This window comes from Scomber scombrus, chromosome 18, assembly GCF_963691925.1.
Source record: "Scomber scombrus chromosome 18, fScoSco1.1, whole genome shotgun sequence".
Lineage (NCBI taxonomy): Eukaryota > Metazoa > Chordata > Actinopteri > Scombriformes > Scombridae > Scomber > Scomber scombrus.
Window position 1 is genome coordinate 22629158 of NC_084987.1, and position 13288 is coordinate 22642445.

The 13288-nt window shown below is 44.3% G+C and overlaps 1 protein-coding gene across 2 annotated transcripts; it reads right to left on the reverse strand.

The window, feature by feature from the left end:
• Positions 1-746: 746 nt before the first annotated feature.
• nfil3-2 (nuclear factor, interleukin 3 regulated, member 2) lies at positions 747-11537 on the reverse strand. Of its 2 annotated transcripts, XM_062438695.1 has the most exons (3): positions 11354-11537; positions 10820-10890; positions 747-5181 (listed from the first exon to the last, which is right to left on the reverse strand). In XM_062438695.1, exon 3 carries the CDS (start codon positions 4626-4628, stop codon positions 2784-2786), a length of 1845 nt encoding a protein of 614 aa, XP_062294679.1. In that variant the 5' UTR covers positions 4629-5181; positions 10820-10890; positions 11354-11537; the 3' UTR covers positions 747-2783. The 2 variants fall into 2 exon arrangements, with proteins under 2 accessions (XP_062294679.1, XP_062294678.1); XM_062438694.1 differs by lacking the exon at positions 10820-10890.
• Positions 11538-13288: the final 1751 nt, after the last annotated feature.

Genomic DNA, 13288 nt, shown 5'->3' on the forward strand with positions numbered 1-13288 from the left:
CTTGCCAGGGAGTATGCTAGCCCCACCGGGCAAAGTGTGTCAGTGTGTCACTGCGGAGCTCTTCTCATAGCAGATTAGCGGTCTATGCCAAAAAGAGCGAGTTACCCGTGGGGAGTAGCTCTATATAAGGTTATCTCTGCACAATGGATACAAGGTGTGTCTGTCAAGCTTCAAATATCAGAGTTGAGAGATAGAAAAGTCTGAAAGATCTGTGTTATAAAAGTCTTACATCAAACAGGGGCATGTTCTTGTGTAATGTGGCATACAGTGTCAAGAAACTCAAACTAAGTATGATTATGATGCTGTATTGCCCTTGTTTATTCTGTTGTCTTAGTTGCTGATGGTGAGTCATTCTCTTATGTCAATCAGTGAGTAATGTATTACCTAACTGGTGGTTCTGGCGTAAGGATAGATCATCTTCACAGTTGATAGGATGACAAGCCAGGCTGCCTACAGACTGTGATTGCTATGCTGACAGGCGCTGCTTTTTAACGCCAAAGCATTTTAATGGTTGATCAGTTCAATGTCAGTCTTGCTTTTTTTGGGCTGTAAAAGTTGGTTGATAATTCAGAAATAAATCATGACAAGATGTGCTGATTTTAAATAAGTATTATACCCAGATCGGGTTTCAGCTTTGAAATGTGTGTAACTTCCAAACAGGTTTAACTGTGCTAAACCAAACAGACACTGCTAAAAGAACGGAGAAAAACAGGCTTTATTTTTCATGATATGTTGATAGGGTCAACATTCTTTTTATTTTGTTTTCGATCTTGAAATGCTCCCATCTTCCACGATGAACATTAGTGTCTTTACATACATATTCATGTCAAAATGAAGTGATGGTAATGACCAACCAGACCAACCACCACCCGTGTCTAAACACCACACTATCGTTTCTTTTTTTTCTTTTTCTGTCCTCTTGTCTTTTTCATAAAACCATCAGTAAAACCACAAACATTACTGATTAATACACACTGAAAAAAGGGGAAGGGGAGAGGAGGAATGAGGCAAATACATGTCATCACAGTCAATAGGAGAAAGACACAGTATAGAGGAAAACAGAACAACACCTTGACGAAAAAAGAGGATATAAAACCAATGAAATAAACAGTACAGTGTTGTTTGAGGGTGGGGGGAACTTTACATTTATACACAAGCACCAAAAAGCCAAACATGGTACATAGACGTTTGTTAAACTAGGATCCAGTGTAGGCAATTCATCACTGCCCAGTAGCAGAAAGACCATGAGATGTGAGTAATGGAGGCACATGGGAAACAAGGGAAGTCAATTTCTTCATTAATTGAAGCTCAGATTGTCCATGTTTTACAAGGAACAAGGCTCCAATTGGAACTTTTATTTAAGAATGACTCAAAAACCTAATTTAATATCACTAAATGTACAGTAACTATGGAGGACACTGTTCTTTATACAAGAGAAATTCAGGGTTTCTCCGTTGTCCTCCTGTTTAGTGCACTGTATTGTGTTTACATGCATGTGACTTAATTCCTCCTGCTTTTGCCCCCAAGTATCCCATGCCTACATCACAGTTCAAACTCAAGGCTGCAGTATGTATCTAAAAATGTCTGTACACATTCTCGGTCTATGTTCCTGTGGGCTTTTTCTACAGTGATGGGCGTGTGGAGAAGAGGGAAATAAATACATTGGGCCAGTGAATGGTAACAAACACAAGATATGGTTGATAAAGCTCAAATAAACTAAAGGCTTATAGCCTGCAGCTGGTGAATCCCACCATATATTTAAAGGCTGGTTAAAGGTTAAGAAATCCAAACATTTTAATGAGGCCCTCGCCTCAGGAAACATTATGTTCTCCATTCAGTGCTGTTGGCGTTCCAAAGTGGACGGCCATTTCTGTGTAAACAGGGCATTAACAAATGATTAATGCTAAAGCTTAACAATCAAAAAAGAGGTGTTTTAATTTGAATGGGTCCTGTAGCAACAGTAGACAATGTAGCTGTACAGTAAAATGTGATTCATAATAGGATGGTCACTTTCAAAATCCTCTTTTACCATTGCAGGTTTGTCGCATTTTTTGTTGAATTTGTATTCAAATTTCTTTGTAAAATATATATTTATAATAGATACATATATTCATATATCACAGTAATATACAAACCAAGTGCTTAAAAAATAAAGGTGATGCAAATCTTTTGTGAAATAATAGAGATGGCTGGGGGGGAGTATTGGTCGGTAGAGGTAGGGTCTGGGAAGAGGTATGGAACTTGATATTGTGGTGTTGGTGCTTCTTTGGTCGAGGGAACGTCCCCAGTGTACATTTGCATTTGATTTTAAGGCAGATAGCCATACATGTGTATGTTTGTCTACAGTCAGATATGTACCAAATTTATAGTACTGATAAAGCTCGAAATGTTTCGTTTTTCTACATTCTTGTTTGTAAGTGATCAAAATGTGCTTTTGCTGATGTATTCTGCTGTAGGTTGTTTAATGACAAAAGTAGAAAAAAAGCAGACAGTTCCATTCCTCCTCTCATCACATAAACAAAAGTGCTTCTGTAAGTATGGAGAGGATGTAAGAAATGACAAATCTGTACAATATATACAAATATGATACAGCCCTACAAGATGTCCAGCCTTATTTGGTGACACTGGGGGTAGGGGAGTAGAAAAGCCCAGCTTCCTGTCCCAAGGGCTTGAGGAGGGGATTTGATTATAGGGCAAAGGCATGATGGCAGGGTAGTTGTGTCTTTAGTTTATAGAGCATCACAAAATGCTTCAATTGTGACAGGCTTTAAAAAGTTTGTCATCTAATCTCGCCTCTTGTTCCGTCGTCCACCCATCTCCTTTTTCCCGCTCTCCATCCTGGTCTCCTCGCCTGACGCCGCCTGTTTACACCCTCCGCCCAGACTCAAGCTTTCTAGCTTAATGTTCTGCTGTGGCATGAGGGATAAATAGGGGTGCTGGGGCAGGGGGGGCGGCGTGGCTGAGGGAGGAGTGGACGGGGACTCCTGGCCGGAGCAGTGGCCGCTGCTGCTGGTGCTCATGGCCCGATGTTTGAGTCTGAGCTTGTGGGGCAACGCTGTGCCCTTCACCTCCCCCTGTGCTTGAGAGCAGCCATGGGAGGAGGGTTGAGGGGAGGCAGGCTGGTGGAGGCCGGTAAGATGTTGGTTGTTGTAGCTGCCCGTGTCTGAGCAGGAGGAGGGGGGGGACTCATCATCATCTGTGGAGGCCTCTTTGTCGGAACTCCGGGGATCTCCATCACTGGATGATGTGTCCTTGTTAGAGGAGCTTGATTGGCCTTGGTAGTAAGCATCATTCCGGGGTCCACCTTCGTAGGTTAGCACAGGTGGCTCCTCATCTTGGGCACTGAGGTATGAAGGATGAGGCTGCTGGAGACGGTGGTACAGGTGGGAGTGGTTGAACCCCTCGACTTGTTTGTGGAGGAGCTCCGCAGATGAATCGCTGTCCTGCTGGTGCTGCTGCTGATGCTCCTGTTGCAAGTGCTGCTGGGGAAGTTGGCAAACTCTGTACACCTGTCTCTCTCCGGCCTCATTACGGCTGTCTGAGAGCTCATAAGGAGGGGAGTCTAATGTCTTCCTCTCGAGCTGATTAGTCACCTCTGCAAGTGTCTCTGTGGAGCTCTCTGTAATGGACTGGGGTTGTCGGTTGTTACCACTACTCTGCTTCTGGGCTGCCTGCAGATCGATGTCCTGGGGCCTCGTGAGGCTGTCCACAGGATAGGAGGCACTGCTTGAGCCATACAGAATGACACTCCTCTGTGCAGCAGGTGGGTGAGGGGTGGGCTGGCTGACAGTGTTGATAGCGGTAGCAGGCTCTTGATGGGGTTGTTGTTGTTGTTGGTGAAGGTGCTGCTGCTGGCTGTGATAAGCAGCCTCCAGCTCCTGAGAATGCTGCTGGATCTGGTGATGAGTGGGTACAGAGCCCAGACCCCGGTGGATGTTGAACATGATCTGGGTGGTGGTGCCATTGGCAATGTCCATCTCCAGCCTGTCACCCTCCTGTTTGATCTCAAAGGGCATTGGCTCAGGGCTATCCCTAGAGGAACCGTCAGACATGTCAGAAAGGGAGCCACGTGGGGAGTATTTCACCAGCTGCCTGTGGCCCTCACCGCGTCCTGACTGCTCTGTTTCGGAGGAGTCAGAGTTCATCATGACCTGAGAACCGCTGGAGTAACCGCTGGAGTAGTACTGAGTAGAAGAGGATGAGGATGAGCCTCCATTTCCTGTGCCGCTGCTGCTGATCTGTTGGCTCTTTTCGATGTAGGAGGCAGTGCTTATAAGGCCAAAGCGCAGCTTCAGCTGGAGCAGCTCTGTCTTGAGCCTCACATTCTCATCATTCAGTGCAATAACACGGTTCTCCAAAACCATGTCATTGAGACGCCGCTTCTCCCTGGAGCGCTTGGCCGCCTCGTTGTTCTTGCGGCGTTTCTCCCAGTAGGAGGCATCCTTCTTCTCGTCGGAAATGAACTCCCGCTTTCGCCTGCAGCTCATATTGGATTTGGGTTTGATGAGACGCCCTAGGCGAGTTGGAGACCCTTGAAGAGGTGAAAGACACTCTTCATAACCTTCGAAAGGCTCAAGGCAGTCAAGGTCGTTCCCTGAATTTTTAAGAGCTGAATTCAGATTTTCCATTCTTGTCTAGCCGTAGCCAGGTTCTAATGTCTCTCGCTTGACTGGGGACAGAAATAGGTCAGAGAGCCAAGGGGAGGAGGCGGTGATGATGAAACGCCTCTGAAGATTTCACTCAAAAGTCTTTGTCAGTCTGTTTATTGTTGATTCAGACTCAAGTGTCTAAATTAGACAAAAAGATCAAGAACAGCTGGAGCTCAGCATCGGAAACCCTCATTTATCCACTTGAAGGGTTTTTGGTTCAGTGTCCACACTCTTCAAAATATCACTACTGATACTAACTGGATCAGATCAGTCTTGAATTTGAAGAAAAAAGGAACAACTTCCTCAATGCTCTTTTTTTCCTCTTGCTTTTCCTCTTCTGGTTGTTAAAGGTTTAGCATAAGAACAGCACACTGAGCTAAGCTGGCGGAGAAGTGTCCTAGATCTCCACGCAAACAGCAGGATGTAGGTCGTCCTGTCTACCTCAGCGTGTCAGTCTCTTGGGGAGGCTCACTCTCTCTCTCTCTCTCTCCTCTGTCTGTCTTCTCTCGGCAGTTGACTGCAAGATGAAAGGCTGCAGAGATAAAAACAGAAAAAAAGATATGTTAATCCATGTGGACCGCTGGTGTTCTATAAGGCATACAAGGCTTAAAATGATTTATTTTTAGGCAGTTTTTGTCATTTCTGTTATTTTTTTCCTAATGCACAGTTATCAGAGACATGAAAGGAAAACATCTCTACATCCACACTTCACTCTGCTGTCGTAGCATGTCTGGCTTTGTCGGACTGTATCACCCATGGCAACCAATGAATGGTCGCTAGACCTCACTGTCTGACCTTCTGGTCCTGCCATTGATCTGCTCCCTCTGCAGCCTATGACCCCTGACCCCTAGCCCGGCATGTTGATGTTGACTTTTGTGATGTAATGTGGGCACTGAGTTCATTGTAATGCTCATGACCTCGTCTCATCTTGTAACCCAGCAGTTCAAAAAGGAGTCAAAATATATGAGGCAGCTCAAAGACTAATTAAAATTAAATTAAAATGTGCATTTATGGCAACTAAGGCAAGTGCATACATGAAATAAATAGTGTAACGCCACAGAAGTTGCATTATTCTAACACGTGGATTGGGAGCACCAAAACTAAACTATTAAAGGATTAGCCCTTTTGGTTTTTCAGTATTTGGGGCAGACAGAGCAAAGGGTGAGTCAGTTGGAGGATTGGTGGAGATTCCCTGGATCCGTTTTAAAACAATTGGAAAGGAAAAACCTCCACAAGAGATTGCTTTTTCCACCCAGAAACCACGTCCACAAACACTGCTCAAGCCCCCCCCCACACACCACACCACGCGTTGATCCGCAGAGGAATGTGGCAGCATTCTTCGCCAAAACAACTCAATGCCAAATCAATGATGCAGAGTGAGCAGATAAGGCAGACAAAGGCTGCAGCCAGTGCAGGTCAAGGATAAAGAGTCTGAGACTGGGGCATTAAATTTGGAGGTGTGGGGGGTAGAGGGGGGCAGCTAGGAGGTAGGGCAGTGATAAATATAGGTCAAGAGCCCCCGGAAAGAAAAGAGGCAGGAGACGGGTAGGAATAACACGGCCAGTTAACATTTGGGTAAAACACAAGGGTGGTCGTACAATCTTATTACTGTGGAGATGTGTGCTTCAGAGCTCACACCCAGCGTGCGTCCTCTGTAATGAGCTGAACAGGTGCGCTTCTGGACACAACCAGTTTGATGTGGTACATATTAGAGCATAACACCAATGGGTTCAACAGGATATTAATTAATGATGTTTTTATGTTAGAAAAAAATATGCAGATAAAAGCATCACTTGTATATGTATTTAGCTGTATAATTCCATATTTACATCCAGCCATAATATCAGTGTCACAGTAAATCCCATCTATTTCGCCAGCTGTGCTATGTATGTGTTACTCAACATCTGCACTCCTAGGTTAAACTGCATAAGTACTATTACACTGTCTGAATCTGTAATCTCATAATCTGGCAAGGTGTTTGGACTGGTTATACTCTTCCCTCAGATCTGACACCATTATGTAACTACAGGCGTATCCATGCGCTGGATATGGATTTCAGCCCAGATTCTGGCAAAAAGGTGGGGTTTTTTTAGCTCTAAAATGTCAGACAAAATACTAGACTGGATAATCCTTTTTATTTTTCTATTTCTTTCTGTTTAAATATATTTAGTGTTTACTAAAACACTCCAAATCACATCGTAAATGTCTGGATTTTTTCTGTCTGCTTGTCTGAACAGTTCACGGTTATCCTTGTGAGCCTTTGACATGTGGCTGTCGGGCACGAGAGAGAGAGGAAGAATGAGGGGATAGACTTATTCTCAGTGTGTCCCACTGACCCAGAAACTGGGGACCGACTGCACTCTGTAAACACAAGTCTAGCTGCCTACACTGTGCGACGGCTCGCTGGAATATAGGTCAGCAGAGCTTGCCGAGAGGTGAAGCAGCGAGAGATGAGAGGAAAAAGAGATTGAAAAAAGGAAGACAAAAAAAAGAGAAGAGAATTAGAGCATCGACTAAATTTAGATTGGAGGTAAGAGCAAGTGGAGCGGAGACAAAGACAATGCGAGGAATCAATGAGGGAGAGTTGAAACAAAGAGTAGGGATGGAGATGAGATTATAGCTGGGTAGGTGGGGAGGAAACCAGTGGCAATTTTGCAATGTTGGTATTGCATCAATAGAAGGAATGTGTCACCCATAGCAACAAAAAGGAGAGGGGGGGGGGGGCGGGGGGGCAGAAGGGGCAGCCAATCGTATCGGATACTCTCTCTCTCCCAATCAACCAGTGGCTTGAAACGGCCAAAAGCAGATGGTGAGAAAACAGCGTTCCGTAACAAAAGGCGAGTGATTGACGTCAGCGGTTGCGTATATTGCATATCTCTCCTACAGTCAGGATGAGCAAGACACATGAATGAACTCTAGTGTTTAATTAACTCTGCTCTCGCTCTTTCTGCCTCTCCCTCTGTTCGAGCCTCTCAGCATTTGAACCATGTGAGCAGAGCGTGAATCACAAAAGGTGTCACCCTCACAACTCATCCGGTAATCTGTTTCATTCACTTGTTCAACTCTTTGTCATCCAAGTTACAACAGATTAAAACGTCTACGGCACAATGTGACAAATAAACCACGAGGCAAGTGAAAAGCGGCCGATATTATTTGAATGAATAAACTGAATTCGTAGTGCAAATATACAAAACACTAAAAGCAAAGCAGCGTCGCAACCACTCCCCAGCACACATTTTCCATGTGCCTTGACCTAGATTACTCTTTCCAATTTATCATATATTCTTCACGTGTCATCGCTGGGTCTCTGTGGCACTTGTGGAATGATAGCACAGTAAAAGAATCCAAGTTGCACTCGCTCACACAACCACAGGGCCCTCGCCGCAAGAGTCTATATGTGGCAACGAGCTTTGGAAACAGTGGACTGAGTTCAAACCCCTGCACGTGTTTCTGTGGAGCGTTTCAGGAAATGGGAGCAGGTCTAAAATAAAAGGAAAAGGGAGGGAGGGAGGGAGAGGAGGAGGGTGGGGGCATGTTTCAGAGAAAGGGCAATGATGAAACTGTGGATCCCCCCACGACCCCCCCCTAACCACCACCACCATTCCCTGGGAAGAATGCAGTGTATGGCACGTGGTGCAGGGTTGGGGGTCGGGGTGTCATGGGTGGGGTCTGCTTGAATTCCAGGTCTGGGGGGGGGGGGGGGGGGGGGGGGCTGAAAAGAGAAAGGGGCAGGGGGGTTAAAGGAATTGGGCAGCATGCCAGCAAGGTGGAGTCCTATCCAAGCTGGATCCCTGTTTCAAGACCACATGGCCATCTATCTGTCTGTCTTTCTCTCTCTCTCTCCCTCTCTCTCTCTCCCTCTCCCTCTCTCTCCCTCTCTCTCTTTCTCTCTGTCTAGAGAAGGAAAAAAAGCAGAGTGACTCAGTCCATGTGTTTCACCAGTCACATGTGCTCCCTTGGCCTACTAAATGCTGTAATTCACCTCTCTTTGCTGGCTGCAAACCACAACACAATAACAAAGCACGGCCCTCATCTTTTATCATCTTACATGTGCCAGGAAACCCAGAAAAAGTCAAGAGGCCACAAAGTGGGACAGGATGGAAACCGCTACGCTTCTGACCATGAACTCCCCTCCCAGATTTGAAGTGATTTATTTAGTAAAGCTGGAGTCAGACAGGGTTTTCTTCTTTTTTTAATGCAACCTAAATAACCACAGAGCAGCCTTTCAGATCATTGATGCAATTAGCTTGAAATGAACCTAAAACGTTCGGATTGCCCTCCACCCCCTCCCCCTCCCAAAGTGCATTAATTGAAATGATATTATTTAGGTCGCATGGCTTTAAAAAAATATATTTATATAATTTTTTTAATCACTGAGCGTATCTTCTATTTCTGCATGCCTGCTTCCTTTCTTTGTTATGGCGGGGCGAGGATTTATTTTGGTGGGGGTTTGATTCTGCTTTTCTAGTCAGCGGCGGTTGTGCGCCTCACCACCACCAGCCCTCCCCTCTCTCTCTCCCTCCCTCCCTCCCTCCCACAGGACTAATGTGACCTACATTCATAGCTGGCAATAGAGACCCAGTGTGTGCGCCAACCAATTGGCAGAGGCCGCTCCAAAGCAAAGCAAAGTGCTGCACTGTCTGCCGCCGACTATGGGTTTCCGCCGATTACATAATCTGCCCCGTTCTTTAATCCATTGTAATTATTTAATTCATTTATTATGCAACCTGCGTAACCTCTTCATTTTCCCCTACACGGTATAAAGCTACTATATACAGATGCGACACACGCTAAACTTCCAATGCGTAAATGGTTACAGTGGTGCTTCTCTCCATGGGGGGGGGGGGGGGGGGGCCCTTGTCCCCACACCGTCATAACAATGATGGTAATCTGAATCTATTTGAAACCTTGTAAATCACTTTTTTTCACATTGCTATTATGTATGGAAATATATTAAAATAAGCTGTTAGTGCAGGTCATTGCCTTTACGCATGCCATTGCTGGAATACAGCAAGAGGTGGGGGGGGGGGGCCGGGTGGGGGGGGGGTGACCATGCCCACGTGCAGCCAAATATAAATCACAAAGCAGGTTGTGGAAAATGAAGCAAATAGTGCACAAAAATCGATGAAAGTTGAGTCTTAGTCATGTATGAGCCTAAAGTTACAGTAGTACATTTATCACCATTATCAGGCTATGAACCGCTGGTGGACTGCCGCCAAGCAGATTTGTTTCAGCCGCTCAAGTTCAATTAAAGGCCATATTACATTGTTTAATTTATGCTTTGATAGACTGAGCTCAAAGCGGATAAAAACAACCCCTCGTAATCACTTATCACTCACGTAGCAACACATTGTGAGAAATATGTTACCCCGCATGCCTTCTTTGTTGCACTGTCTGACAAATCGCATTCATGCATATTTAATCGGATCCCCAGTCATCCAAGGCAACTGCGCGAATCCAACTGTGCCATGAAAATTCACCCACTTTCTCAAAAGGGAAGCCGCGATCTACACACTAATTCACCCTCTCTTAATCCCTAATGATCAAACTTGTCCTTAATGTCGCTTGCGCTGCTCGGGAGCCTACACGGGGGAACACATCTGACCCACATTTGATCCAGATGTTCTGATCCACACCTCACCTTGCACCGGCTGCAGTCATCAGAGCCCGTGAACTTCAGCATTCTCCATTCTTTCTATTTCTGGCGTCAATCCGGCCCGAGGTTGGTAAACAATAAAGGTTAAAATAAAAAAAGAATCAGGCTGCTCTACAAAGACTGAATATCCAAAAACGTGTTCAGAACGGATGTTGCCTGTCGTGTCTGCTCTGGATTTGTGTTTGCTCCTCAGACTGCGACTAAAGGGTTAACCCGGAGGGCTGCACAGCCGCGTTAACCTTTACAAAGAGCTGCTACACGTGACAGAGAGAAGTGTGTCCTCGGAGCCTACATGTGATTTTTCCAGTTGTCTGCATGGACTAGCCTACTAACCTAAAAGAAGCCGAGTAAAAATAAGTGGCTGCTCAGAGCCTCTGAAAATATAAATCTGACACTGTACACCACTTACATTAAATATCCTATTAATATAATGATGATGATGATAATAATATTAATAATAATTTACCTCTACATAATAACATACAATAATAATAATATCTGCGCACTTATTTACCATTTTTGTCTGAACCACGTGTGTTACGAAAGCAGGTGTAGAAACTGGGATAAGCACACCAAAAGTGCCCCCTAAAAAAAAAAAATCAAAACAAGCAGCAGTGAATAGATGAGGGGGGGTACGCATCATAACATAACAGCGGGGATGCATTGACCCTGCCTCATTACAACTATGGCACCGCTCCAAAATCAACCCCAATTCGCCTCCGTGTGTTTCCACCAAACGCACCGCACCTTTTTTTTTTTTTTTTTTTTTTAAGTGAAGGAATCCCATAACCTCTGGCTACCCCGTCCCCTTCCTCAGACACATACACACAGAGAGAGAGAGACAGCCTCGCATATGCTATAGAATACAGCCTCGCCTTGACATTGAGATAGTGCACCCCATCACCAAAACAAACACACATTGCGTAAAAGCGGGGTCTCACCACAAAAACGCACAAAAGTATTCATAGCAGCCTGTGTGTGTGTATAATATCAAACATTCGATATTAATATCATGAGGCAGTTATTTATAATAACAGCACAAACTCACCGTTTTTGTCTCAAAAACAGAATCCACTTTAAGATCCGACTGCTTCGTTCCTGTCCAACAATCCGCTTTGCGCATGGGTCGCCGGGCTGCTGTCCCTACACACTCCGTCCGTCACTTTCAAAACACCAGCTCTCCGATTAGTGCAGGTATATGAGTAGAGTGCGAACACAGTGCTGCTTGTTTTCAGTGCGCTCCTCATGTCATGTTTGCTCCAATTCCTCTCTCTCTCTCTCCTCTCTCTCTCTCTTTTTTTCTCTCTCTCTATTTCCTCTCTCTCTCTCTCTCTCTCTCTCTCTCTCTCTCTCTCTCTCTCTCTCTCTCTCTCTCTCTCTCTCTCTCACCCCCTCCTTCTCTGTCCTTCTCGCTCTCAGTCTAAATGTATGTTAGTAGGTCAGTTGTTGCATAACAGGACGCTTTGGGTGCCTAGTCACGTTTTTTGTTTCTCTCTCGGCTCTGCCCCCTCCCTCTCTCCTCGCCTTCAAATCCTGTTGCAGGAGAGAAGATGCAGGGGGAGCGGCGGGGGAGGAGAAAGGCCTGGAGGGGGAGGGACTAGGCTCAAAGCCAGACTCAGTCAGATGAAGGCCTACGATACCCATAATAAGGTTACGAGACATTAAAAACACAACACAGTGGAAACACACAGAAAACAAGCCACAAGCAACGAAATATAACAAGAACCTGTTTTATCCACCGCAGCTGTTGTTTTGGGACAAGCAGATTCTTATACAGCACATACTTATCAGTCTTTGTGTAACAAGCACAACTTGTTTTTGAGTTCAACTGCATTTACATAAATGTATTAAACTGCTAATCCACATTTTTTTTACCTCAGTTTTAAGAAACGCTAAAATACATTTGCTCACTTTCTTGCTGAGAGTTGAGAATATAGATACCACTCTCAGAGCTTAGAGTGGCATCAATCTCCCCTTCTAACGCTTGGATAGAGCACAAATAAGCATATTTCCCAAAATGAACCATTCAACCATTGCATGAAGTGCCATAAATGCCCTATAATGGGTTAAAGGCCTGAACAGTCAATGCTAGAGCAGTAGTTGAAAATTATAAGTACATTTACATAAGTGCTTCACATTAGTACAGTTTTGAGGTAACCATAATTTACTTTAATGTTTGTATTTTATGGTACTTTATGCGTCTGCTTCACTACATTTTCAAAATTGTTCTTATCACTGATTCCATGTATTTAAAAGTCATAAGTAGCCCTCAAGTTAAACTGCAGAGAGAGTATCTGATGTTTCTATTGGGAACAAATAGCTAAAAAGAAGGGAGGTTGCACTGAGGAAGATATATACATATATATTTGTATAAAATATATATATATTAAAAAATATATAATTATAATATTTACAGACTAATAATTTTAATAATAATGTTAAAACAATAATCTTTAAAAATGTTAACAGTAATAATAATAACAATGATCTTGATTAAGAAACACAAAAAAGAGAAACAAATCAAACAATTTAAAAACACAGTGACTAAGAAACAAAGGGCCGATAAGTTCAATTCAGTTGAAGGAATCGACTATTCATAGCAGATAGTCATAAAGGTGCTACGTGAGAAAGCTCTGAATCTAAATAGTAATGAAGGTTCTGCTGTGGGAACACAAACATGAACATAAAATCTCAGTAAGAGGCACACTAATAGAACATGTTAGGAGGAAGTTGGGGTGATGCAGCAGCTAATGGTGTTAACTTAAGTGCATTTGGTCACACTGAAAAGGGGAACAACCAAATCCGTCTGCTTTCGGAAAGGCTCTCTTTAGCAACAACATTCTCACCATAATGTTCCCACTCGCTCCTTCTCCCCCCACCTGAACTCCGCCTCACATTACACTGACTACAGTTTTCCTCCAAAAGTAGTCTGAAGTCCACCACGCATCAGATTCCCATTTTTTGGATTAAGGGCCATGTACAA